Source organism: Gavia stellata, chromosome 5 (genome assembly GCF_030936135.1).
Source record: "Gavia stellata isolate bGavSte3 chromosome 5, bGavSte3.hap2, whole genome shotgun sequence".
NCBI lineage: Eukaryota > Metazoa > Chordata > Aves > Gaviiformes > Gaviidae > Gavia > Gavia stellata.
Window position 1 is genome coordinate 48,518,153 of NC_082598.1, and position 25,228 is coordinate 48,543,380.

Below are 25,228 nucleotides of genomic sequence, written 5' to 3' on the forward strand. Positions count from 1 at the left end.
AAAAAATAAAAAAGAGTGCACAAGAGAATGAGTATTGAGAAATAATGTTGAAGTGAGATTTTTCATATGCTCTTTGTGTCCTATAAACCCACCACAGAAGTAGGACCATAGGATCAAGCCTTCCAAATTTCATACTATAAAGCTTCCTCTATGAAGCCCTTCGTTTTTCCTCTTTTCCCCTTTGCAAAGATTTAAGCCAACAGATAAGTCTTGCCTCATAGCCCAAAGGTCAATAAATCCACCCGATATACACCTGCGGGGAAATTAAAAAGTTACATTGTCCTCATGGCTGCATTTTCTAAAATATCTTCTCTCTGCCAGTACTTTTGGTCATAAGCCCTTTGCAGCAACTTCTGCAGTCATATTTGTGCCTTGTAGCTGTACTAGTAATAACAGGGGAGTTAATTTCTACCATACTGAGCAGTTTCATCTTTCAAAGTATATTCAGTTACAATCAGTTAATATTAATTGAGGCGAGGCAGAGAGAGAGGGTAAGCTAGACATGCTGGGGTGGGATGTTTTCATTCCTGTTAAAATGTTCTAACAGCATTAGTGCATTGCTTCTTTCTTTCATGTCCTTCCCCAGCTCAGAAAGCGATGAACTGAGGGATCAATATTTGTTCTGTCTAAACACCCATTTAAAACTCCAGTTTGAACCATTTTCTCATTTTTGTGCCCTCGCCTTTTTGCCGCATTTCTTCAAAGAGGGAAAAAATCCGCAGGCTGAGACATTACCCCAAGCGTTTTGTCTTTCTACCAGAGAGGTCAAATAACATGAAGTGGCTTCTGAACTTAGGCATACAAAAACTCCCTGCATCGAATGGCTGCTTTAGATCTAGGTTTTGAAGAGGGAATTGCATCTCTCAGCGCTGTGGTGAGGCTTTTTAATACCTAAACTAATGTGCAGGGGCAAAACCAGGCACAAGTTCACAGAGGAGTAATTTAGTAGGAAATCAAAGTCTCCCAGGGGAGAATCTTAACACATTTTCTCCTTCCCCAAAAGATACTTATTTTCCCAATGATCTCCCCCTCTTGGGGAGTTGGTTACCTGTTATCTGCACCAGTTGGATGTCCTCAGATATCCCACATTGCTGCCCGTGACTTGGGTGCATGGGAGAACAGGCTGCAGCCCCTGGGTCGTCACCCTGTACCTGCCTGGCCACGGTGCCCTGGCCAGAGGCAGCTGTTGGCAAGAGCCTGCCTATGACCCAGCCCACTGCAATTCACTGCCCGGTTTATTAGTACAAACTGAGGCAGTTAAGGTTAACTCACGGGAGCGTGGACTGGAGCAGATGAAATGCTGGCCTGGGTCTCGTCCTGTGGCTGCAGGGCAGCGACCTGTGCAGAGGAGCAGCAGAGAGCGGGGAGAGGTAAGTCGTGCGCCACTGCCGTGATGGCTAAGCATCCTCTCTGAACATTTTTCTCTGCCCCAACTTACTCTCCCTGGTGTTCAGGTAATTGCCCTTGCACTCATTGAGAGGAGTTTCAATACATTTCCCTGTCCTTAACCTTTCCACTTTACAGTTTATTCCTTGTTTCATGACTGACTGTGTTTGAAACTGGACATGGAGACGTGTACGAATGGAAAACCAAAGGACAGGTCCCAAACTGTGCTGTTACACACTATTAACAGCAGGGCTAGCATCCAACGAGTTCACTTGGTTATGCCAAACCCAGATTAGACAGTACAAACCCTGAAAATCTGGTATTGTTTTCTGAAGAAACTATTTTATGTCTATTTTCTAGCAGGGAGAGAAGACAGTGTTTTGGGGAAAGGAATAAATTTCTTCAGCTGTTGAGCAACTACAGAGCATCTGCCTAATATGCAGTATGCATATCCAAGGAAATGCAGGCAAAAAAGGTTTATTTTGGAATTTAGTGGATGAAATCCTGTCCAGTTAGAGTAAATGGGAGATTTGCCACTGAATTCAGTCAGGCCAGCGTTTCACCCAATACTTTTTACATATGTTTTTAAATGTTATGATATTTCATGAATGAACTGAAACAATCTCTGTAGAGAATATGAGAGGACTGTTCTCTACCTTGGGGGGGAGCAATCTTCATTTGTTGCTTACTCTATTGGGGTCCTTGGAAAGAAATATGGATGGGAGAGTCTTTACTACATCAATGATACATATTTTATCTTGTATCTCTCTTTTGTGTAATCCATCAACAGCAGCATTACACAGAGGTTAGCTGAGAAAGGAGCACAGATGGGAAGAAAATGTCTGACACCGGATCTGAAGGGGGCTGAGGTGGTGGTGTCTGGATGGGGCTTGAAACCCGAGGAGAAAGCAAAGAGAGTATCTTGCCCTTTGAGCGTGTCCATCTTAGGTTGTTCCAAGTCTAGGATCCAAAGGCCTGGTTGGGTTTCCAGTCTCATTCTGGCTGGATTTCTAAATGCTCAGGACAGCATTAGTAGCCAGGACAACCTTTTTTTTTCTTTTTTTTTTTTGTTTCTGTTTGTTGCCTGGCCAGGAGAGATTCTGATTAATCCTTCTGGAGACAGACCTTGTCATTTCATCCAGGCCTTTGCCTCCCAACAGCAGTTTCGTTCAACATGTTCCTTATGAAGATGCATGTTCCATCTGATCAGAAACCGATACCCATGGAGATCACGAGCTGGTTTTATCCCCCTGTGAGTGCATAGTGCCTGTGCTCCACAGTCTGCTTTGGCCACCTCTTGCCTTGATTTGAACATGTTAGTTTTGGCCTGGGAAGCTCCAGCAATCCGAGAGAGCTTGTCCTTTCCTGGCCCAGCCACCAGTTAGTGCTGGCCCCCAGCCTGGAAGGCTGCTAATGTGAGAGAGAAAAGGGGTAGCTGGAGAGCCATTTTCTGTTCAAGATGTTTGACTTAGAAACTCGCTTTCTCTTCTTGGTCAGAATGTCTCGAGTGGGGTGAATAAGTGGTTTGGAGCTTAGGGAAGGAGAGAAAGAGGATGAAGTTAATGTCCTGCTATTTTCTGTTGCAAGACTGCTGTTAGCAGGGAATTGGGGGAATCCTCTATTATTGTAACTGCAATCAGCTTAAATATTCAGCGAAGTGGAGTAAGAAGTGGCCACCCAGAGAAATAAAACCATAGCTAATATAAAGCCTATGTAAATCAGAGTGTGAGAAGGTATTACGAACAACTGGTAGGAGAAAAATGTCGGTGACGCTGTTGACTGGAGAGTGCAGAAGTCCCAAGCCTTTGCTGACAAATCGCCGTTGCCCAGCTCAGGTGTGGAAGCTGCAGGGCTGTTTGGGTGGTTTTGTGTGCAAGTAATAAGCTTGTTTTTTCAGAGCAACTTGGGTGTCTTCCATACCTGTGGTATGACTAATTCCCAGCCACGATAATTTACTTCCATGTAATTGAGAGCTGTCTACATTTCCAAATGGACCCTACAGTTATGACTATGTGGCTGTTATTTATGCAATTAAAAAGGTGTGTTTTAAATTAATAAGACAATTTAATTGCTCATTGCAAAAGACTTGCATCTGTTTAGCAGCCTAACAGTATGCAATTCTGAGTGGTCCAGATTATTCGTTTCCCCGGTACCTACTGAGTCCTGACTTCTAGTTGGTGCTTCTGCTACAGCTCTGTCAGGTAATTAACCTAGGCAATAACGGCATGAAATTGTTGCAGTAAATAAAGCATTTCAGATAAGTGCTTTGGTGCTCAAGCAAAGAAGCCCATGGGGATATTTCAACTCATTCTGATTTCCTTTAAAGATTATCTTGGCCACAAAGTGCTATTATTTGTCCTTGCAATATGAATTTTTTCTGGAAAGCTTTAACACAAGTTCTCTTATATCATAGTGTCTTATAATAAATTATCATGGTTTGGCTGATGTTCTGGTTTAAGTCTGCTCTAAAACAGAAGGAAGGAAAGTAGCCTAAAATAGCAATTAGAAGAAAGATTTGAGGGTCATGAATCATTTTCTATTTCTGTCACTACATTAGGTCTCAGCTCAGAATGCCTTGAAGCTGCAGGAAATCTTTTATTGATTTCAGTAGATTTTGGATCAGGTGCATTCGGTCTGACCTTGGACCCGTCAGGTGCCTTCTGTGTTTGGGAATGAAATGTGCATGCTCTGCTTACCCCTCTGACAGGATTGCTATAAAGCTTCCTTCATTCACATCTGTAGAGAGCTTTAGGACTCACAAATGAATGCAACTTCTTAAAGTACAAACGGTTATTTCAGTGCAGATTAATTCATTTTACCTTCCCACTGGCTGCCAATAATCTGTTCAGTGCAATGAAATCCTGACAGCCTGTGTCAACAACTGAGAGCAGCTCTTTCATGACAGAGAGAAAAAAGAGAGAGAAAAACAAAAAAGAGAAAACGCAGACCTGAACTCTTCCCCTTACAGAGAATGTCTTTGTGTATGAAAATAAAAATTGTGTCTGTCATTTCAAAAGGCCCTCTCATAAAAGAAATGCACGTTAAATTAAAACTGCTGTTATTTTTTTCATTCCATCGCAATACGGACCCCTCCTGGTTCTTGATGAAGAGCGAGGTGAAATATCGCACAAGTGAGCTACAGAGAAAATAACAGGCTGTTCCAAGCGCCTAAGCCAAAATGAGCATTCAGAGAGAGATCACTGTGTCATGAGCTCATGCTGGCAATATGTTTTTTTCTATGGGTGTAAACTGAGATTTGAGCCTGAGAGAGACCCTATATTGAGCCTCGCAGGAGCACTTTCATGCGTGTTTTCTTTAGCATCAGTGAAGAAGTTGCAAACTGCTCCCAGACCTAGAAAAATACCTACAGACCCCAGCGAGTCCCGCTGCCTGATGGTCTCCTCCCCTTCCCTCCCCACCACAAAACAATAAACTGAAGATGGAGCCGGAGATAAAACATCCAGATTTTACTGAGGGGACAATGTAATTTTGTCCTGTGTAACTATTTGGGTTTGTGTGGTGGTGTGAGAGACTTGCCCGTTTTCATGCGAGAGGTGGGGGGCAGATGTAGGGATGCAGTGGGCAGGGACATGATGGTCAGGGCTGGGAAGCCGAAAGGCAGAGCAAGACGCTGCGCAAGGCAGGCACGGTGCGGAGCCCGGTGTCCCTGCCCCTGTGCGGCAGCGGGGAGCCCACGTGTGTTGTCCCAGCAGCAGCTCTGCCTGTGCAGAGTGGAAGCCCCGGGGTGGCTGTGGCATCCCTGGGGAAGGTCCCTTCCTAGGGACCAGCCCAGAGGCCAGCTGCAGAAATGGTCTTTCTCTGGGTCGTGTGAAGGGGAAATGATGCCCTGGGCACAGCCCGAAGTCAGCAGAGCGCCCAATTTCTCTGTATTCTGAATTTTCAGTCAAGTAAGTACTGTGCTGCACAGGAATGATGGCATTTGAATTCACTAGGATATTTTACGCAATTCTCAGTGCTGTTTTGTTTCTGCTAGATGTGAGCGACACTGGGATTGCTGGTATGAACGTGTTCCTCCCCTCCCAGGCAGTTACACCTCCCTGCGCCTGAGGTCTGCTTCCAGCAGAGTGGAATCCATTGCTCATCCATTTCTACACCTAAACACTTTACAATTCCTTTTAAGAGTGTCGTATCTTTCTTACTGGCAAAGTCTGAAAAGCAGTAATTCTTTTCCTTGGTGTACTAAAAAAGGCTAGTCACTCTTGTTAGGAAAAATGTATTTAAAAGTAGATGCACTCTTCTAATCCCCAAAGTGCTGGCACCCAGTTTTAGAGTACGACTGAGGCCGGGGGGATCCCAGCGTTGGGAGGGGCCGTCCCCAGCTGTGCTGGCCCCGAGACACCTACTCTGACGGGCGGGTTTAGGAATCTGGTTTCATTTGCCTGATGGTATTGTTCAGCACAGTTCAGCAAAGGGATGCATTTCACGTTATTTTGAAAGAAGCAGCCATACAGCCTTTGATGCAGGAATGCAGGAGCAATGTGTTCAAGTCAGGCATGAACACATGGCAAGTGCAACTGAAATAGTGAGCTGGGCTTACAGACAGTTCTTGCCTAAAATTAGCTGTATGAATTTAGTCTTCCTATGACATTTTCTTGTTCCTGTAGCCACATTCTAGGGCATGTATGTATATGGGTTTAGAAGTACTGCTTTCCTTTTACAGTTGCCTATCAGTCTTCCTTTTTTCTCTAAATGCATTACAGAAGTTTATCTTAAGCCTTACTTAAAGGCTTGAGAAGCTTCTCCTTCCTATCCTTTTTGGCTGAGTTCATTCTGGAATACAAACACTGATTTCTATATTTATTGCTGAATGATACACGAAAGCATTGCAACCCATAAACAGTTAAAGGTAACATAGTCAGAGAGGTGAATATTCAGGAATACGACTGCAAGCGACGAAAAGACATTAAAAAAGAGATTTCATTGACAATTCTATGTTGGAGAACAATCTGCTTTGGGTGACTGTGTGATCTCCATGTTTGAAACTAAAACCACTGCTGTGACGCTGTGATCTCAAGCGTCTCATAGTTGACGTTCCAGCTACCAGAGCAGAAGATAGATAGCTGAAATTGGTAAAAGCCTGCGTTATTTTATTCTTGAGCACACCAGGAAAAAAAGGTCAGCAGTCACATACAGCTAGAACAGGCTGGGAAAAGCAAGCCCAAAGGCACTGCCTTGGGACGCAGGGGGTGTAGGTTGCATTGCTGACCCCCTGTGTGACTGTGGGCACACTGAGCTAGTGCGCAGCACACAGCTCTTCACCCCAACGCATTCACTATGCAAAGACACTAGTTGGGCTCTAGAAACTGTGATGGTGATATAGTTGGGGCTTTTCCAGCATATTACCCACCCTTTGGGTCTGTTATTTCAGGCTGGGGACCCTGAGGGTGGTGCTATGACAGCTCCAGCTGAAGAGCAGGGTCAGCATTACCTAAGGGCTCTCCGTCCATTGCAGGATGCAAATGTGCCCTATTATAAACATAATTTAATATCTGCGTGCGGTTTTCTGTGGAATGGTGATAATGAATCTTCTCAGCCCCATAAAGATTCTGTAAGGATATACTCAGTAAAAAAGGATGAGGACCTTGGATAATTCAGTGAGAGCACCATAAAAATAAGATTTCCCCCTACAGATGTGGAGTGGCTGGAGGAAGCTGGCAGAACTGCCTTTAAACGCAGCTTGTATGTGCTAAATTAAAATAGGCAATCAGCTTCTGTTTCTAGCACTCTGTTTAGCTTACTTTCAAGCAAATAGGATCCATTAATTAGGATTTGCACAAATGTGTTTTCACACATAGTAAAAATGGGTGCCTATCCAAAAGCTGCTAGGTGCTCCACTACCGCTTACTGAAATGAAATGAGCACAATTAGCCAGCAGCAGTTTACTGCCAGCGGCCAACAAAAACAAACCTGCTCCAGGAGGTAAGGCAAACATCTGCTCCCCTATGGCTTCTGGGGGGTTTCACCCCATCCAGCCGCTCCTCCAGCTGTCACCTCCCCTAAGAAACGTGTAGTACTGTATAACACCGTGCGCCCTGAAAATCAGCAGGTCAGGGCACTTGCGTACTGGGACAAGGATTGTGGATTTATAGCCTTATCTTAATAGACTCTTTAAGAAAGCAGGCAAACCTTTTAGGATTGTAATTGTGGTAGTGTCAGTTGGAGCACAGCAGCCAAGACTCAGGCATCCAAACTCCTTATGAAATTGTCATCTGGAAAAGGAGTGCAAAGGCTCAAAAACTGCTGGTGAATTAGTTGCTTTTAGTGTTAGTGTGCATGTGAGAAAAAAGAGAGAGAATAGCCAGGGGCCTTAATTCACACATGGATTACAGTATATTTTACTTTTAAAAGCAAAGCCCTTTTCTTATTTACAGCTATTTTAAATAATTACTTAGCTCAAACCGGCAAGGGAATCAGCTGGCATAGTGGCTTAGCATATTAAGATACAGCTTTATGTGTCGACCTTCTCTCCTCTCAGTGCCACAAGCTTGAGTCCTCAGCAGGGACTTCAGCTGATGAAGTGATAGCAGCAGGTTTCCAGATCTCAAGCACGCTGTGTGGGCTGCTCTTCTGCGATGAGGGCAGCTGCCCTGGGAAACTGCATTTTCATAGATGTGAAAGCCAGAAAGGAACAGTCTGATCATTTAGCCTGACTTCATTTTACTCGGTAATTCCTGCCTAAAGCCCTGTCATTTGTGGCTGAAACAGAACATGTCTGTTTGCTGTCTAACTTTGATTTAAAGACTGCAAGTGACAGAAAATGCATCCTGTCCCGTGGCATGTCATTGCAATCTTCCTTGCTATTTGCGTCCTGTTTGCAGTTTGAACTCAGTTAACAGACTTTTAACTTCCAAGTGCCGTATTTTGGCTTGCAGGCACCAATGGTGCTGTGCACAGCATTAGCCAACGTTAACATCGGCTAACTGACATCCCTGAAAGGAAATCTGGGAAGAGCTAATTCGAAGCAATCCTCTACTTGATGACTTCTTAGGTCTTCGGATATGATTGTAATGGTTTTGGTTTGCTTTCTCTCAGCCAGCTCTTGCTTTTCAAAGCCTCAGCGTTTAGAGAGAGAGATTTTGGAAGTGTAGGAAATGCTAGGATATCATATCCTGTAGATATGGAATAACGTCTCTAATGCTGCACTCACATCCCTGAGCTAAGAGGCTGCACCCGGATGAAGATTATCTGTGGATTTAGAGCTCATGCAACTACATTTGGTCATTGCATACTTTCGGTATCATCTGCAGTTCAGACAAACACATCGGATAACAAGGTTTAGTCCCTTTTTGTTTCTCACATCTGTGTCTTTTTTTCTTTTGTCCTTCTACACACATAGAATTTGACTACTGGATCTGATTGCAGGTTGTGATCTATTATTGTGTGAAAAAAGGTGATAATCTAGATAATCTCATACATTTTATGTGAAAATTCAACACAGCAGTAAAGGGAGGTATTATATCAAGGGAGTATTAAATCTGACCTGGGATTATATTTTATCAAGTTTTCTGGAGCTCACCTCTGAGTTTTAGAGAGACCGCTAAGCTCTGGATTCAGCCGTGGCAAGCAGATGGCAAAAGGCAGCTTTATGTGAAATGCAAGCCATGTAGTGGGAAGTTCTTGCGTGTTTATTCCTGGCCCAAAAAGGTGAACCTTTTGGCATCTTAAAAGGATTGCTTCAAATCTGCATCAGCTTGTCAGAATAACAGACAGCAAAAGAAAAAAGCCTTCCTTCTGTTTTAAAGATAACATTATATTAATTATGATATGGATTGCAAACCACATGAGGAAGTGAACAGCAAGCAAAAATAGGGTCCCACTGCTAGAGTAATAAAATCTGTGGGTAAGTTTATAAACTAAATGTAGATATATATATATATATAAAAATGGTTAGGATGTCAAAATCTGAATGAACACTTATCTAGCAGAATCTCATTTAATTCTGTTAATATTTATTTTCATATTTTATTTTATTTCCTGTTTTCTAGAAACTTTGTTCATAAAAAAGGATCAGTTACGTATTACGCATAACAAGAAATGTCTTCATCCTGCAGGGATAGTGGGATTAATATAATGTTAGTAGAAGAACATGTTCAAATTTTCCAGGCAGATCCAAATATACTTGAGCAATCATCTTGACACTTGGGTTTGCAGCTGGGAAGGTGTGGAGTAGAAACAGAATGGGACTGACAGCAAAGAGGCTAATGAAGATCCATAAGATGGAAACACAACATCTGGACGGATGGTTAGGCCTGGATGATAGCGTATGAGATAAGTGAACTAGAAATAAAGTTAATGTGAAAATATTGATCTGGGTAATCCTACTTAGACAGTTATATCTGAGTGACAAATTCTGAAATAATTGCCCACAGAAGGCAGCAGCAACATCCACTCCACAGACAGAGCAAAGGCATCACGGTACATCTGGAACGAAAGGAAAAAAAACCCACTACTACTCTTTGTACCATAGCCTCATAGCTCTCAAATCAGCATGGAAGTCTTTCCTACCTTTGAAGACAGACTCAGGTACATTATTTCCAATCAGATTCTGGCAACAACATGATTCTTCATCAGTGAAGGCAAAGCATCTCTTCCACAGCAAAATGAGTTCTGCAAATTAGTTTGTGATCAAGAGTGAAGGGATGGCAACCAGTAAAAAAAAATCACTCTTAAATACATTTCACTGCATTTATAAGGAAACCAGTCCTATACATATCTTTTTATTATAGTAACTGTGACAAGCCTTCATTTGGTCACCAGCAAATCTTTTGTGCAGCTGATACTCCTTGAAACAGGTGTTGCTGAAATCAATATACGTGTGCTTGGGGAACTATGAATAATGAAACACCTGATGCTCTGCAGAGTTAACGCTTTCTCCATACATGACGTATTCCAGGCTGAATATCCGTAGTGACCCCAGCCAGTAAGGCTGTAGACAGACATCCTTTCTTAGATCCAGCTGCAATAGTTGAAGACATTAGTGCTTCCTCACCCCACAATTTTGCCAGAAAGCTGATTTGTATGGGATCTCTGTAATAGGAAAAAAATCACTGGGGTTGACGGAAAGCATTGTTTCAGCATTGCCTAAACTAATCTTTGTCCTTAAAAGTAAACCCACAGAGGATCGGGGAACACCACCTGGTAGGCAGAAATGGAAGTGTGGTGCCCGCTGGCTTAAAGGCAGTAACAAGCAGCTGAGACTATACTGCCTTCAAACAGCACAGGAAATAACTTCATGAAAGATTTTTTATTTTTTTTTTTTAGATTTTATTTGCTTCAGCTCTGTCTGGAGCAGTTCAGCCACTCTCTGCCCTCAGCTGGCTGCTACCGCCCATCCGATGAGCACTGGAATGGATCCTGTAGGGCTCCCACCCTGCGTCAGCCCCGAGTCAGATGGTTTGGCTTAAGTTGCTGCTGCTGCTGCTGCTGCTGAAGATGGTTTGCCAGCGAGCTGCAGAAAAGGAAGTAGTCATGCTGCTTTACCACCTCAGCCCTCAACGTCTTCAGCGTGGGAGGGTCACATCTTAAGCTGCCACAGCTGTTGCGTGGGCAAGGCCATGTTTGTAGGTAGAATTAACTCTAATAATGATGGACTTTCATGGTTGTAACAACACTGTCTCTGTTTCAGTGATATTTTATGCTCTAGTATCCTACCACAGCTTTAGTTTGCTACAGTTTAATTCTCCTTGAAGGAAAAAGAATTTCCTATTAATCCAAGGAGGATTAAGCTACAGCAAATATTGATTTACAAATACAGGCCGATTAAATTGGAGCAGCTGATACAGTTATCACCTTCCAGTTCCCTTCCTTGTTCCTTTCCTGGAGGTTGGGTCCCTGCCACAAGGACAGCTGAACTGGCAAAGGGAGCTGCTCTGGGAGCACTGGAGTTCACTGCCTTGCGTAGTGGGGTAGAGCGATGCCCACGGAGGATTGCCTGAAGAGGCAGGGCTGGAAACTTCAATGGTTCAAAAGGGGCTTCACATGCTGTTCACCTGCCTACGAAGTCAGAGGTGGCCATCTCCAGGAAGGGGACGGGAGGACAGCTGGAGAAGTAACCATTATTGCTGTCTGACTGAGCATGCTGGCTCACAAACAGATGATGCCTTCTAAACTGGAACACAGAGGCATTTAGCATGCTTTAATCAACAGCCTTTGCCTTCAAAGAAGGTTATGCTCCTGTGCGCTTTTTACACTAGAAGACTTGGTAGATCTGAAGAGCTGGCAAGCGTCTTCACTGCGAGAGTGACCTGTTGAGGACATAGGAGGTAGCTAGTGCACGAAAACTTTGCAGCCTTACTTCTTTTGGGATAATGTCATTGCGGCAGCTTCCCTTCATGTCTTACGTGATGCCACTTCTCTTTTTTGTGTAGGTCAGCATGTCACTGGAAGACAGGGAACAGCAGGGGTAGCTAAATATATCCAGGAGACAGCAAACATCTCAAGATTTAGAAACTTCTGTTCATGATTTGTGGAAGAAAAGGAATGAGGTCATGAACATGGCAAAAGAGAGGGAGAGAAAAAAACTTGAGAAGGGAATGGAGGAAAGAAGAAAAGGCTCAGAGAAGACAGAAAGGCAAAGAAGGTGGAGGAACACTTACAAGGTAAGGCTCACGCTCACAGCAGACAGAACATCTGTAGTGTCCCAAAGATGTGGTACTCCTGGAAACATGCTGTAGTTGAGCAGTGCTTTTATACGACTTTACTTCTTATAAAACTGTTAAAAGTGCCCTGGTCTCACAAAATACACAAATACTGCCAGAACCACAGATAACTACGTCCATCTTATTTTTCCCCCCGCTATCTTCATGCATGCTGTATCTGAATACAGACCTTTGCTCTTTAGGCACTGCCTGACCTTGGCAACAGAAGGTTTTGTTTAGTTTTTCAGTGAATGTGCCTGATTGAACATGATTCACATGTTTTCTTAGTGACTGCATGGGCTGCATGGGACATGGCTGTTTTTCCAAACTTGTTGTGATTCAATGGAATTCAGGCATTTTCACATTGAACATCTGTGACTTGGGGAGGATCCATGTGTTTTCTCAATGAATATGAATGAAACTGGCAAGGGCCTCAGCATTTCCTTCTTGCTTCTATGCTTGTAATTATCGCAGTATATAAATATACAGAGACATTCTCAGAATGTGCCCAAGAAGATCTGACAAAATCTAGCTTTTGCTCAGCCCTGTCTCTTTATGCAAGGAGGCAAGTCAGATACAGTGGGTATGATCTCATGTGTCTCCCCTCCTGTGCATGCAGACACACACACGCACTAAGACTTCTAGACTTACTTGAGAACCTAATTCTCCCTCTTACCTGGATATGTGGAATTGTTAGGTCCTAACAGTGTTGGAAAAAACACTTCTCTTTCCCCTTCTCCTCCCCTGCGTGGATACATCAAGGGCTGTTACAGCAGCTTTGCCCCCTCCTCGGGGAATGGGTGCTCTGGCAGCGGTGCTCGGGTAGTTCTTCCGTGACTTGGAAAAGCGGCAAACAGCCAAACGGCTGCCCTCCCAAGTGCCCTTTCATAGGAGAGGACCGAGCTGCAGTAACTCCTCCTGCTACTTCCTTGTCTTTGCCTTGATTTTACTTGTCTGTCCTGGGATGAATTTACTTTTCTCTGACTGACTGCCAGACTCCCACCAGAAAGGTGAAATTAAGTTTGGTAAAGAACCAGTGGGAACAGCAAGAGACTGGTAACTGTTGAAGTATAGTACTTAGCTTTCGTAGAAAGATGGGTGGTTGGTACTTAGCATTTATATGATGCTGTATATTCTCAGTGTCACTGAAGAAACACTAATTCATCCTTAGACCATTCCCAGTTAGATATGGGAGTCAGGAAGAGTGAAAAAGGAAGGAAATTCTGAGCTCGCTGAAGCTGACGGAAGCTTCTCCTCAAAGCTTATTTCTGGTAAATGCTTCCCTGCCGTGCTGAGCACTACGTACTGACCTAATGCTAGGATAACGAGCAAGCCTCTTCGTGGAAAACGAGGACCAGAATATTAAGGCGAGAAAAATCCTTGCTGAATTGAGCAAACCCTTTTATCCTCGCAGATTTCTGTCTCATTTAAATTCTCCTCCTTCACGAGGCATGCCCCTGCATCTAGAGGCAGCCCGTGCGCTGATCACCGCTTTCCCCCATCAGCAGCTGAGCCAGCAGATTCCCTGAGGACTCAATTTCGGCCAAGACCTCTCCGACTTCAGGGCGGCCCTAGACCCTGCGCGACATGTCCGCGCGTGGGGGACGCCAGCCCCGGGGCGCGGGGTGGGCGGGAGGCCGCCCGGCAGCGCTGCGGGGGGCGGCGGGGCCCGGCGGGGCGGGGGCTGCGCGGGGCGGGGGCGGCGGCGGGGAGCCGCCCTCCCCGCCCCCTCGCACAGCCTTGTCCTTCCCGGCACCGGCGGCAGCGTACGGGATTTCCTCCCGCGGCGGCGGGGCGAAGCCACCTGCCCGGTGGCTGCGGCGGCGGCGGAGGGGAGCGGCGCGGTGCAGTGCAGGCTGCCCGCGATGCCGGCTTAGCGGCGGAGCATGGCGCGGCGGCTGCGGGGCGGCAGGTGCCGGGGCGGGCGCGGCGGCGGTCCCCCGACGGGGCGGGCGCTGGCGCTGCTGGTGCCGCTGTGGCTGTGCGCGGCGGGCGGCGGCGCGGCGCCGGTGTATAACCTCAGCCTGGCGGTGGACGAGGGGCTGCCGGCCGAGACGCTGGTGGGGGACATCCGCGCGGGGCTGCCGGCGGGCGCGGGGCCGCCGGGGGGCTTCCTGCTGTCGGAGGGGAGCGGCGAGTCGGCCGTGCTGGCGGACTTCCACGTCCAGCCGGAGACGGGCATCATCCGCACGGCGCGGCGGCTGGACCGGGAGCGGCGGGCGCGCTACAGCTTCGCGGCGGCCACGCTGCGCGGCGAGGTGGTGCAGGTGGAGATCGCGGTCACCGACGTGAACGACCACCCGCCGCGCTTCCCGCGGGACTGCCTGCAGCTGAACGTCTCCGAGCTCAGCCCGCCCGGCACCGCCTTCCGCCTCCCGGCCGCCCGCGACCCCGACGCCGGCCGCTTCGGCACGCAGGGCTACGCGCTGCTGGAGGAGGGCGGCGCGGCGGGGGAGCCGCCGCTCTTCCAGCTGCGCTACGGGCGGCCGGAGCCGCTGGAGCTGGTGCTGCTGCGGCGGCTGGACCGCGAGCGGGCGGAGGCGCACCGGCTGGTGGTGGAGGCGTGGGACGGCGGCAGCCCGCGGCGCCGCGGCCGCCTGCGGGTGTCGGTGCGGGTGCTGGACGAGAACGACAACGCGCCCGCCTTCAGCCGCGGCGAGTACCAGGCGCGGCTGCGGGAGGACGCGCCGCCGGGCACCGCCGTCTGCCGCCTGCGGGCCACCGACCCCGACCTGGGCGCCAACGGCGAGGTGCGCTACGCCATCAACCGCCGGCAGAGCGACCCCGACGGCTACTTCGCGGTGGAGGAGCGCAGCGGCGTGCTGCGCCTCCGCCGGCCGCTGGACCGCGAGGCGCGGGCCCTGCACCGCCTGGTCGTGGAGGCGCGGGACGGCGGCGCCCAGCCCGAGGTCTCCAGCGCCCTCGTCTCCGTGGCCGTGCTGGACGTGAACGACAACCGCCCCGCCATCCGCCTCCTCTACCTCACCGAGAGCGGCGGCCCGCGGGTCTCCGAGGGGGCGCGCCCCGGCGACTACGTGGCCCGCGTCTCCGTCTCGGACGCCGACGAGGGCGGCGGGGCGGAGGGCGGCGGCGGCATCGCGCTGGCCCTGCGGGGCGGCGACGGCGCCTTCGCGCTGCGGCCGGCCGGCGCCGGCGTCTTCTTCCTCTGCGTGGCGGGGCCGCTGGACCGCGAGAGCCGCGACCTCTACGAGCTGCGGCTGGTGGCCACGGACGGCGGCGCGCCGCCGCTCTCCACCGAGGAGCCGCTGCTGCTGCGCGTCGCCGACCTCAACGACGAGGCGCCCGCCTTCCCGCAGCCCCACTACCGCGCCGCCGTCTCCGAGGCCGCCTCCCCCGGCACCGCCGTGCTCCGCCTCAGCGCCTCCGACGCCGACGAGCCGGGCTCGCCCAACGCCGAGGTGCGGTACGCGCTGGAGGGCGAGCCGGCCGCCCTGGCCCTGCTGCGCATCGACGCGCGGAGCGGCGCCGTCAGCACCCGCGCCCGCCTGGACCGGGAGCGGCAGGCGGCGCTGGAGCTGCGCGTGGTGGCGCGGGACGGCGGGCGCCCGCCGCGCGCCGCCGCCTGCCGCCTCAGCGTCCGCGTGGAGGACGCCAACGACAACGAGCCCCGCTTCGAGCGGCAGGTCTACCGCGGGCGGCTGCCCGAGCACGCCGCGCCCGGCCGCTGCCTCCTGCAGGTGAGCCGCCGCCTCGCCGCGGAGGGGGGCTCGGCCGCCGCAGCGCGGGGCGGTCCAGCCGCCGCGGGGAGCGGCGGTGCCGTTGTTGAGCGCCCGGCCCGGGCGGGCGGCACGGAGCCGGTCTTTGGTTCGGCTCCCGGTGGGCACGCTCCGTGGCTTTCGGGCGGCTGCCCGCCGTGAGGTTGCCGCTGCTACTGAGCACTTCGACTGAACGCTGGAGCGCGATCCGTGGAGCGCAGTTAGTCGGTGCGTTCGTGATGCTCTAACCCCCACGAGTGCCCTTAAAAATACATTCCTTACCCCCTGAAACGTGTAGCATGGCGAAGGAGCGCAGAAGCTCGGACCTCCAGAGAGAACCAAGCATCCGCTCTCGTTAAATCCCAGAGGGAGCTAAACCGCCTGGGGTACTCGTGAGGGCTTGAGATGGTCCTCGGAGTGAAATCAGTGAGGGCCGTCTCTGAGGGTAAGCGGGCCCCACGCTAAAGCGGAGGGAAGGTAGCGCAGAGGGGTCTGAAATTGAGAAGCGCTTCTGGGGCTTTGTAGTATTTCCAGAGCCCTCTGCTAACGAAGAGAATCAATTCGCTCTGCCTTCACAGAAGCTGATTGGTGCTGGTAGAAAAAATGTTCCACTTGTCCATCGAAAACCCCCTTTATTCTTGGCCGGTGAGGTTGAGTGGAGGCTCTGCAGGGCCAGGAGTTGCCAGATAGCCCTTTTGCTCTTAGCTGGGAAGGACATTTCAGAATTTACACCTTTGAAGTGAGCAAAGGCTTTTCCAGCAGTAGAAGATTCACAGCCATTGATCCTAGGTGAAGGGACACATGTTTCAGAGTTTGTGCAGAAACTTACACGGATTTGGGGAAAACTCATGCTTAAAGAGGAGACCTAGGGAGAGTTGCAGTGTGTTTTCTCAGTGCTTTTGGAGAAAAACCATTCTGCTTTTATCTCCGGGTGGCCTACTTCATTTATTTATTTTTTTAAATCAGGAGTCGTCATTGGGAAGGTTGAGCTCGTGGAGCTTTTTATTTCGTATCCCAAGGCGAAAAGAAAATCCCATCACTACCCTTTCTTTTTCCTCCACCCCCGAGGAAAAAAAAAAAAAAGGATATCCTGCCCCGGTGGCCCCAGGAAAGCCCAGGAGAAAGCTGAAAACGTACTTCTAGAAGCCCACCTTCTCCCGGGGAGGAGCGAGGGGCCCTGCGGCCGCGCCGCCGGCGTCCGTGGTGCTGAAACGCAGCGGGGCAGAAGCTACCGGGGTGCCCTGCCGCAGCCCGATACCGCGGCTGGAGTTGATGAATAGCGATTTTTTCCTTTTGCTTTAATCAGATAGAAGCATACTGAAGGATTCCTGAAGCGTTTTAAAGAAAATAACCTGTGGTTGTGGTTTTATTAGTTTTTTCTTGTACTTTTTGGTATACTAATAGTGCAGATTTTCTAGCAGGTCAAACGTGTCACGTACTGTGGATATCATCCGTGGTGTACTGAATTTTGAAAGCGTCAGCATGCTGCCGTAATCCTCTTTGGAGAGTAGAAAGAAACAGTTAGGTCCTGATGGCTGAATGATCAAACCTGGGATATTAAAGCCAAAGGTGAACGCGAAGAAGGCCCAAGAGACGTGTGCAGGAGGAATAGCAGATGAGCATTCCATGGAGTGCCAGGGAAGGAAGCTGGTGTTTCTACTTGCTGGTTAATCTTGGATAGTCATAGTGATGTCCAAGTTTCATCCTGCATTGTATAGTAGGCTTAAGCTTTAAACACACCCACATTTTAAGCTTTAAACATACCCGCCTTGTAAAATTATCCTCATACCTTTCCCACCATTTTCCTTCTACTCAACCATCATGAGCAGGAAAAGCTATCATGAAGCAGGTGGCTTCATTTATGTTGCTCCAGGAGTTGCAGCTAGTGATAAGAATGAAGAAAATAGTTTTTAGTTTGGCCAAGGCGTTTTTCAGGGTCTGTGGTATGAGTCCTGTCTCTAACTGGGCTCTTGAACTTAAAAGCCAGCATGAAAAGGAAGTAACCACAGACTGTGTTATTGCTGCTCCTGGAGAACTGGAAACGAACCAAGACACCAAAGGAGGCTACTCATGTCACTTAGCTTCCTCTGCTCCACAACCCGGGGGGGCAGCAGAAGAGGACTACGATGGTTTATCACACATTTGTGATAAACATTTGTGCTCTGTTTTACATTTGGATCACAATCACAAGCTGGAAGTCTTGTAAACCTTCCAGTCTTTCCCCTCTGCAAGCAGAGGGGCTCTCGCAGTAGTGCATCACTGAAGTCTTGTTCATTGGTAACCTTTGCTTGGGGACCAACTGGTGACAAAGCATCGCTTCCTAGGTCGTGTGTTTAGAGCTTTCTGTCCTAGTGCTTTGCTGTAGCTCTGCCCAGCCACTAAATACTGTGCTTTTTATTCCCTTGTGTTCTTGATTGCGTGTTGATAATTGGAGGTTTCTTTCCTTCTGGGAAATCTTTTACTCCTGCTGTGGTTATTATTTAGGTTATTGTCATTCCTGCCCCACTCTCCACAAACCTAGCCCATAATGGGGTCTAGAGTTATGAAGTGGATCAACTTGCATATAAGTCTTTCTTTTACCAGTTTCTCCTACTCAGTAGGAATTCGCTGGTTGGAAGAATTAACTGTGCACTTAGGAGACACTGCTTTATTCCAGGCATACATATGGGCTTTTCTGTGTTGACAAAAGGCTCTACCTTCCAGTGCAGATCGATCAGTAAGGGAGAATCCGCATCCTGAAAAATAAGTGGAATGTGTTTGCATCAGCTAATACAAGAAAGAAATGTGGCAATGTAATAATTGCATCACTGGGGAAAACAACACAGGTGGAGATCAGAAATCTGAGTAGACAAACGGGAGAAAGTCTAAATGAAGAAAAGTGAAAATCAATGGGAAGGTAATGGGTTATCGGACATTAGAAAGTAGAGCAAAGGTAGGCAGTGAAACACGTAAGTAGATTTTGAAGATGTTAACAGCGTTTATCACATCTTTGTTCATTTTTGGGTACTGAACTTCTGGTTTATTACCGGTTGTTATAGACACACCTTTGTTAAAACTTAAGCTTCACTGGTGGGATGATTAAAAGAAGCAAAACAAAAAAAGATACAGGTATAGGGAGGAAAAGGTGAGCACAGCTGGAGAGAAACTGTAGACCAAGGCAATTTGCAGTAACAAAAGTGGAAGCAGCAGAAGCACTCTTTCTGTGATGTGATGTCAGCAGATGTTTTAGTAACGCTTTGATTTTTGCAGACATATCACTGTTCCTGTTTCCTCATGTAGAGGTACTGTATGTTATTTCTGAGTGGTCACTGGTCTTATGGATGACATTTCTTATTCAATTATTATGATGAACTTTCAGCATAATATGAATCTCTTTCCTCAAGATCTTCAGCATGACCTAGAAAGGGGATAAGATGGAGGAATGAGTGAGAGCACCTTGGGCTTTCTCCTGTTTTTCTTACTATACCTTTCATCCCATTCTCAAGGACGAATGTGATTACAAATGCCTGTGGACTGTTGAGTGATGGTGATGATTATGTCCTATTTCTGCACTCCTTGGTGTCAGCTTGGCAATTTTAGGTGAATTTAGCATCTGATGATGTATACCTCTATGATGATTGCACCTCTGTGGCCTAAGAGTGCGGAGTGTGACAGTGTCTCTCTTCTGAGCCATTCTCTTAATCTTATGAATGAATTAAGGAACAAAGCTTTGTTGTAGACCTGCCTTGCTAACATAGGTTTAATTCTGATTCCAAATTTTATTTTCAAGCTTTTTTAGGTGATTGCAGTGCCTCTCAATTGTTACGGTTCTCTTTTGAACAATATGTCTCCAAATTATAGTACTGGGTTGCCAGGTTTGTCAGAATTTTCAGTCTTCTAGCTGAAGCAGCAATATATTATATTCCTGTCTTTCATGGAGCAGGCTAAAACTTGATCTAAAGGGAAATAATTCAGCACATCAGGTTGGCACCAGTTTTCCTTGTGTTGTACATTTCGCCTTGATGGGGTGGAAACACCCCGTTCTGTTTTGTATCCTCCAGGGACTCCTGCATAAAAGAGTATTTCTCCCTTATTGGGCTGTGCAGAGCTTACAGTTAGGAAGAGATTTGGTGACTGTGGCAGCTCTCAGCTGAACTCGTATTTTGACCTTAATGAAGGTGTTTATTTTGTGTTACACAGCATAGCACCTTCTGTATATATATGTCTGAGGCTTGTGGGTTAAACTTGCTTCCACTGCCAGGGTATGCTGTAGCTTGTAAGGTACTCTGCAGCATAAATATAATTCACTTTATACTGCACATACATTCTTATGAAAAGTATAACAATTTATCTACTTGTAATTGCATCTTGAAGAGAACATTAATTGTCATGAATTAGTGACAGTCATGTCAGTAGTTTTTTTTACTAAATTTATTTTCTTTTATGGTTTACTAGAATATACATGTTTATTGGCTTCAGAGTCATCTCTGATGGAGCAAAGGAAGAGAAAAAACATATGTTATCTGTCTAATGACAAAGACCCATATGCATTCCACTGTGATGACAACTTGCACTTTTCTGGTCCATTAAGGAGGCTGTTTTAACTCACTGGTTAGAGCTCCTCAGTTCCTTTTATTTCAAAAATAACAGACTTTCTGATGCTGAGATTCTGGGGGGTTTGTAAATACAATGACAGCAAAGAAAGATTTTTGTTTAAAACTCTTGAAGCTAACCTAGGTATACCAGAAATTATGGAATAATAAACTTATGGGTTTTTAGAAAATAATATTTAAAGGTATAATGTATGTAAGAAGGATGCATGGGTTTTGAGGATTTTTTTAAGTCCTTAGTATATTTGAGAGAAATTGTTCATTCTTACTTGAAATACACATTTCCAAGAGGTACTTGCAGAATGAGAGAATTCTAAAAAAGATGTTTTAACATGCATCTTTTCCTAATTTTTCTCTGCCTTCTGCAAAAGAAGAAAACTAAGAGAACAGAAATGGATGCAGGATACATCCCTGCTCTGAGGGATGGAGACTTAGAGACTGTAATCTGTCGCTGAGCTGCTGAGCGGGTAGCAGCATTAGCTGCAGTCTGCATTTTTCTTCCTTTTCTTTCCCTGAATGTTGAAGCAAGGAGCTAAAAGGACAGTCCTCTCTCTGATGGTTTTGGTTCTGGATCATTTAGTCCACACTGCAATTACTGAAACCAGAAATGAAGTCAGCAAACCAGGTTCACATAAGTTATAAAGAGCTATAAAATCCAACTCATCCTAGTTAGAGGTAAGACAAAAAGAAGCTGGAAGAGATCAGGCCATGTATTCCTTTGTTGGCTTCTTGGGCTTTCCAGGTCTATTTTTCACTGTATCTGATTTAAAGAAGTCAGCTGCAGAAAAGACAGATTTTGTTTGTTGACTTAGAATGCTACTGAGTTTTAAAACTAATACAACTGACAACAGGAAGACCAAACCCCAGACTGAACTACAATTACAGCAAAGAAATACATCATCTAACCTATAACTACAATGCAAAACTATTTATTTGTTCATCCAATTCGTATTATTATTTTACTGAGTTTGAAAGCAGTTAACATGTCATCATTTATCTGTTTGGTATATGATTTTGTAGCAATTATTTCTTTCTACATTCACAGGAAATACCCCTTTGCACTCCAGAAGCCATTCAGTAGATTCTCAGCAGATTATAATATCTTTGTGGCTCTAAAATAATTTTTCATGGCTATGCACAACTTTTTGTAATCTCTTAATATGTAGCTTTAGAGGTATGGATGGTCTGGGCTCAGAGACTAATAAATGTCTCTTTGAATCTGTGCAGTAGTCTGCTGATTGCAGTGCTGAGCTGATTGCATGAAGGGAAAAAATGAAAAAAATCAGAAAATAAAATATATTATTTTAATAATTATTTTTAAGAAACTTTAAATGAACAGGATTTCGACATTATTCTTTTGCGTAAGAATTCTAATGATGGTGCCCTTCTAGCTTTTTAGCAATAGGAAAACCATTCTGTTTAATAATTGAAATGTTTATAAGAATGAGAGTCTGTTCCTTGATGCAGTCCTTTCAGTGCCAGCATCCAACACCGAATGGATGCTTTAAAGATGTAAGAAGCTCTGATCCTGAAAATGCAAGGATGTGAGAAATAGGAGGTGGCAGCCTTTGACTTTTGCTGCACTTAGTTTGTAGTTACTTTTAAATGTGGCAAGTGTTAAATTTTCAGTGTCCAACACCTGCGAAAAACGGATCTCTGGAGGTAAGTAATTCCCCCCTGCCCATGTGCTGAATCTACAGCTGTTTGCTAATCAAACCCACCACTTAGAGAACATATGAAACATTGAAACATAAAAAACATTGACATGGAAACATTTGGCTTTTATTTGAGAATTAAAAATTATGTGAAAGTTTGAGAACAAAAACATTTTTAAAAATACTGCAGAAAATTACCTTTTTTCTCAGTTCTCAGGGAAGTCTCTTAATTGACATAAGCAAGCTGGGTCTGGGAAGAGGGAAAGTTTGAAGGCTTGTGCGTGGCTAAGTCTGAAATTGTCTACACGCTTCGGTCTGTAGCCATGGTGAGAAAAGAGACATGCATGATAAAGGTATTGTTGTTAGAGAAATTAGATGTATCCCTATCTTTGGGGTAGTGGAAGAGGAGTAGTGGTATTAAATAATCTTAATCATGTGCTTTATATCGCAGAGATCGCTGTATTAAAATATTAGCTAAAAGACTACTCAGAGCATCAGTGGCAAACATAGAGTCCTTGAATACCTTTGGATGCTAAGTTTGTAGAGTTTTATGCAGCGTAATGAATAAATTCAGTTAAGCATCCAGCAAGTGTTCATTCATAGCCACTGACCTTCTGGAGTAATGATTGTCAACTACTTTTTTAGATGGAAAGCATTCCAATTCAGAAGTGTAGTGGTTTTGCTGGTGTTCACCTTTATGCAAAGAGCTGACTTCAGCAGTTTTCTTGTAACACACTCGAGCAAATTATTAATAAGCTGTAAATGGCTGGGTATGGCCTATCTGTTCATTTATCAAATATTAATGTCAGTTTATCATCCGTATAGATTTTCATAAATTGCTAGGTCAGCAGAAGGCTAAGTCTTTCCTGGAAGGTTTTAAGGCATTGGGATATAGATGAGTTAGGAATCTCTTAAGTTTCAGCTTACTATGCAAACAGATTGACACGCTGCAGAATGAGCCTTTTTATTTTACTTCGCTGCTCAATTCATTCTTGAAAACAAACTTCTAACTGCATGCTGAAAAAACATCAATGATTTACAGAGTCTGCATTTCTCTTTTAAAATGCACAAGTTTGATTTAGAACCTAGTCAGAACCTTATTGACTTCACTGTGCATGTAGATATCTTGGAGAAACTTCTTCTGCAGTGCGTTAATGATAGAGTTTGTCTGAGCAATTCCTACTCCACATTCAGCGTAAAACGGTAAGTAACGTGAACACTGCTGTAGAGAGAGAGGAGTGGTGCGCTCTGTCCAACTGATTCTTCAAATCCCACTGCAGGTGTCAACAGTATGGAGGCACAGAGAGCAGCTAACAAAACATCTGGGGGAAAATGTCACACAGCTCACTTGGCACAGGTGTTACATGTAAGAGCCTGTGTATGTATTGTATCAGACCAATATCCCATCTAGCCCCATATCCTTTTCCTCATAGACGCTAAAAGCGTATGCCCTGGACGAGTGTAAGATCAGGGCAAACACACGTGAATCTTTCCCTCCTGGATTCTCGGTGTTCAACCATTTTCAGCTCAAGGACATCCCCAGCAAGATAGAGTTGCTATGTATTTGTAACCCTGAATGGATTTTTTTCTGTGGAACACACCTAGCCCTCAGCTTTTCCCAAGTATCATCAGCCACAACGTGCTGTGGCAAGGGGTGTGCCGATCAGCTACCTGCTCCATGAGGAATCACCCCTTTGCTTTGAACTTGAAGACAGAGAGGATGATTGTTCCCAACTACTCGTGATTTCACACATCTGTTTCATCACCTCTCCATCTCATTTCCAGCACTCATTAGCTGGAAAAAGCCCTGACCATTTGGCTAGCAGCTACTCTTGAACGCCGAATGCTGAAATGTGCCACTGGTGAAAATACAAAATTAAGCCTTGTTTACAAAGGGGATATAGTAGAAGAAAGTTCACATTTTAGAGAATTTGATAGAAAATAGTATCCTTGCTCTTAGTCTACAAAGAAAGTTTACTAATCTGTGTGAAAAGGTGTTTCTTTTAGGAGGAGTAATAGATTTTTAAAATACTACTTATAAATCACAGTTCATTCAATCAGTTCTAAGCCCTTTGAGACTCCTCTATAAGAAGCTTTTTAATCACAAGCTTTTTAATTTCATTGGCACTTAGGCGAAATCATTCTTCTCTCGTGAATGTTGAATTGCAAGGGATTTACGTCATGCCTGGAGAAAGTGTCCAGTGGTGGTGTATTTAGCATTACAACAGGAGATGTGCAGATGCTTCTCACCTTTTTGTACAGAACTGCTCTCCTATATACATTTGTATATATGTATTTTTATATATATATATAAATGTGCAGCAGATTAAACAGTTGAATTCTATCTAACACATACATGACCAAATGTAGTAACTGTCAGCATTTACAGTAACTGCTAATGCACTCTAATGCAGAAGGGACGTTTGTAAGGACCCGTGTGCTGGCTGGCTATGCTTGGATGTAAAATCTCTGCCGATTCCTCTTGATAATTACTTGGTTAGGATTTTCAGGGTAGATGCAGGAACTACGTACCAAAGTAAGTGGATTACTGATGAAATTGTGCTGTGTACAAAGTCAATTCCTATTTCTCACTCAGTCCCATTTAAATCAAGTAGTGTAAAGAAAGTTTTAGCTAGGCTTTCTTTATGTGGGTAAACTTGACAGTACAACCCAAAGCCTCACACTGCATGGTAGCATCTGACAGTGAGACTTAGCAGAACATGTTTTAAGGGATGATGCTTATGTTGCAACCCTTTTCTGTGCCTATTTCCTCACTTCCACAAGCTTCCCATTGATATGAGGGTTACTGTAGATGGATCAAACCTATGGACTTTGAAATAGTGCTTTGTTTAGAAGTGGGTTTTTGTTCTGTAACTGAAAGTATAGCATTAGAGATGCAGCTCTAGGTTCTGTCTCTTCCTCTCCTTTGCACTAAATGAAAACAAGCATTACATTTATGCCAGACTTTACTAGCTCCATTTCCTGCTGGATATGGCTTAAAATAAAAATCAGGATACTGTCATGCCTATTTACTTGTGCTCACAGACGGCAGTGCTTTAAGCATAAAACTGTTGCAGTACCAACAATATTTGCTGTAATAACAGCAAATGTACTAACTTCCAGCCTTGACAGATGTCTCAATCTCCTGCACTGACCTTGTGTAAAGTGTTTTGGTCTCCCCTTACCCCTCTCTGTCCCCAGCTACTTCCTTCATGCAGAGAATT

General features: G+C 45.9%; 1 protein-coding gene across 1 annotated transcript in view; it reads left to right on the forward strand.

Annotated features, from left to right (window-relative positions):
• Positions 1-13,972: 13,972 nt before the first annotated feature.
• The window catches only part of DCHS2 (dachsous cadherin-related 2), a gene marked incomplete at its 5' end in the record, with an annotated part of 119,179 nt that continues 107,923 nt past the window's right edge, over positions 13,973-25,228 (forward strand). The window contains one exon of the mRNA XM_059818211.1: positions 13,973-15,742. Within this exon, the coding sequence (XP_059674194.1) occupies positions 13,973-15,742 (1,770 nt within the window). The remainder of the gene's footprint in view (positions 15,743-25,228) is intronic.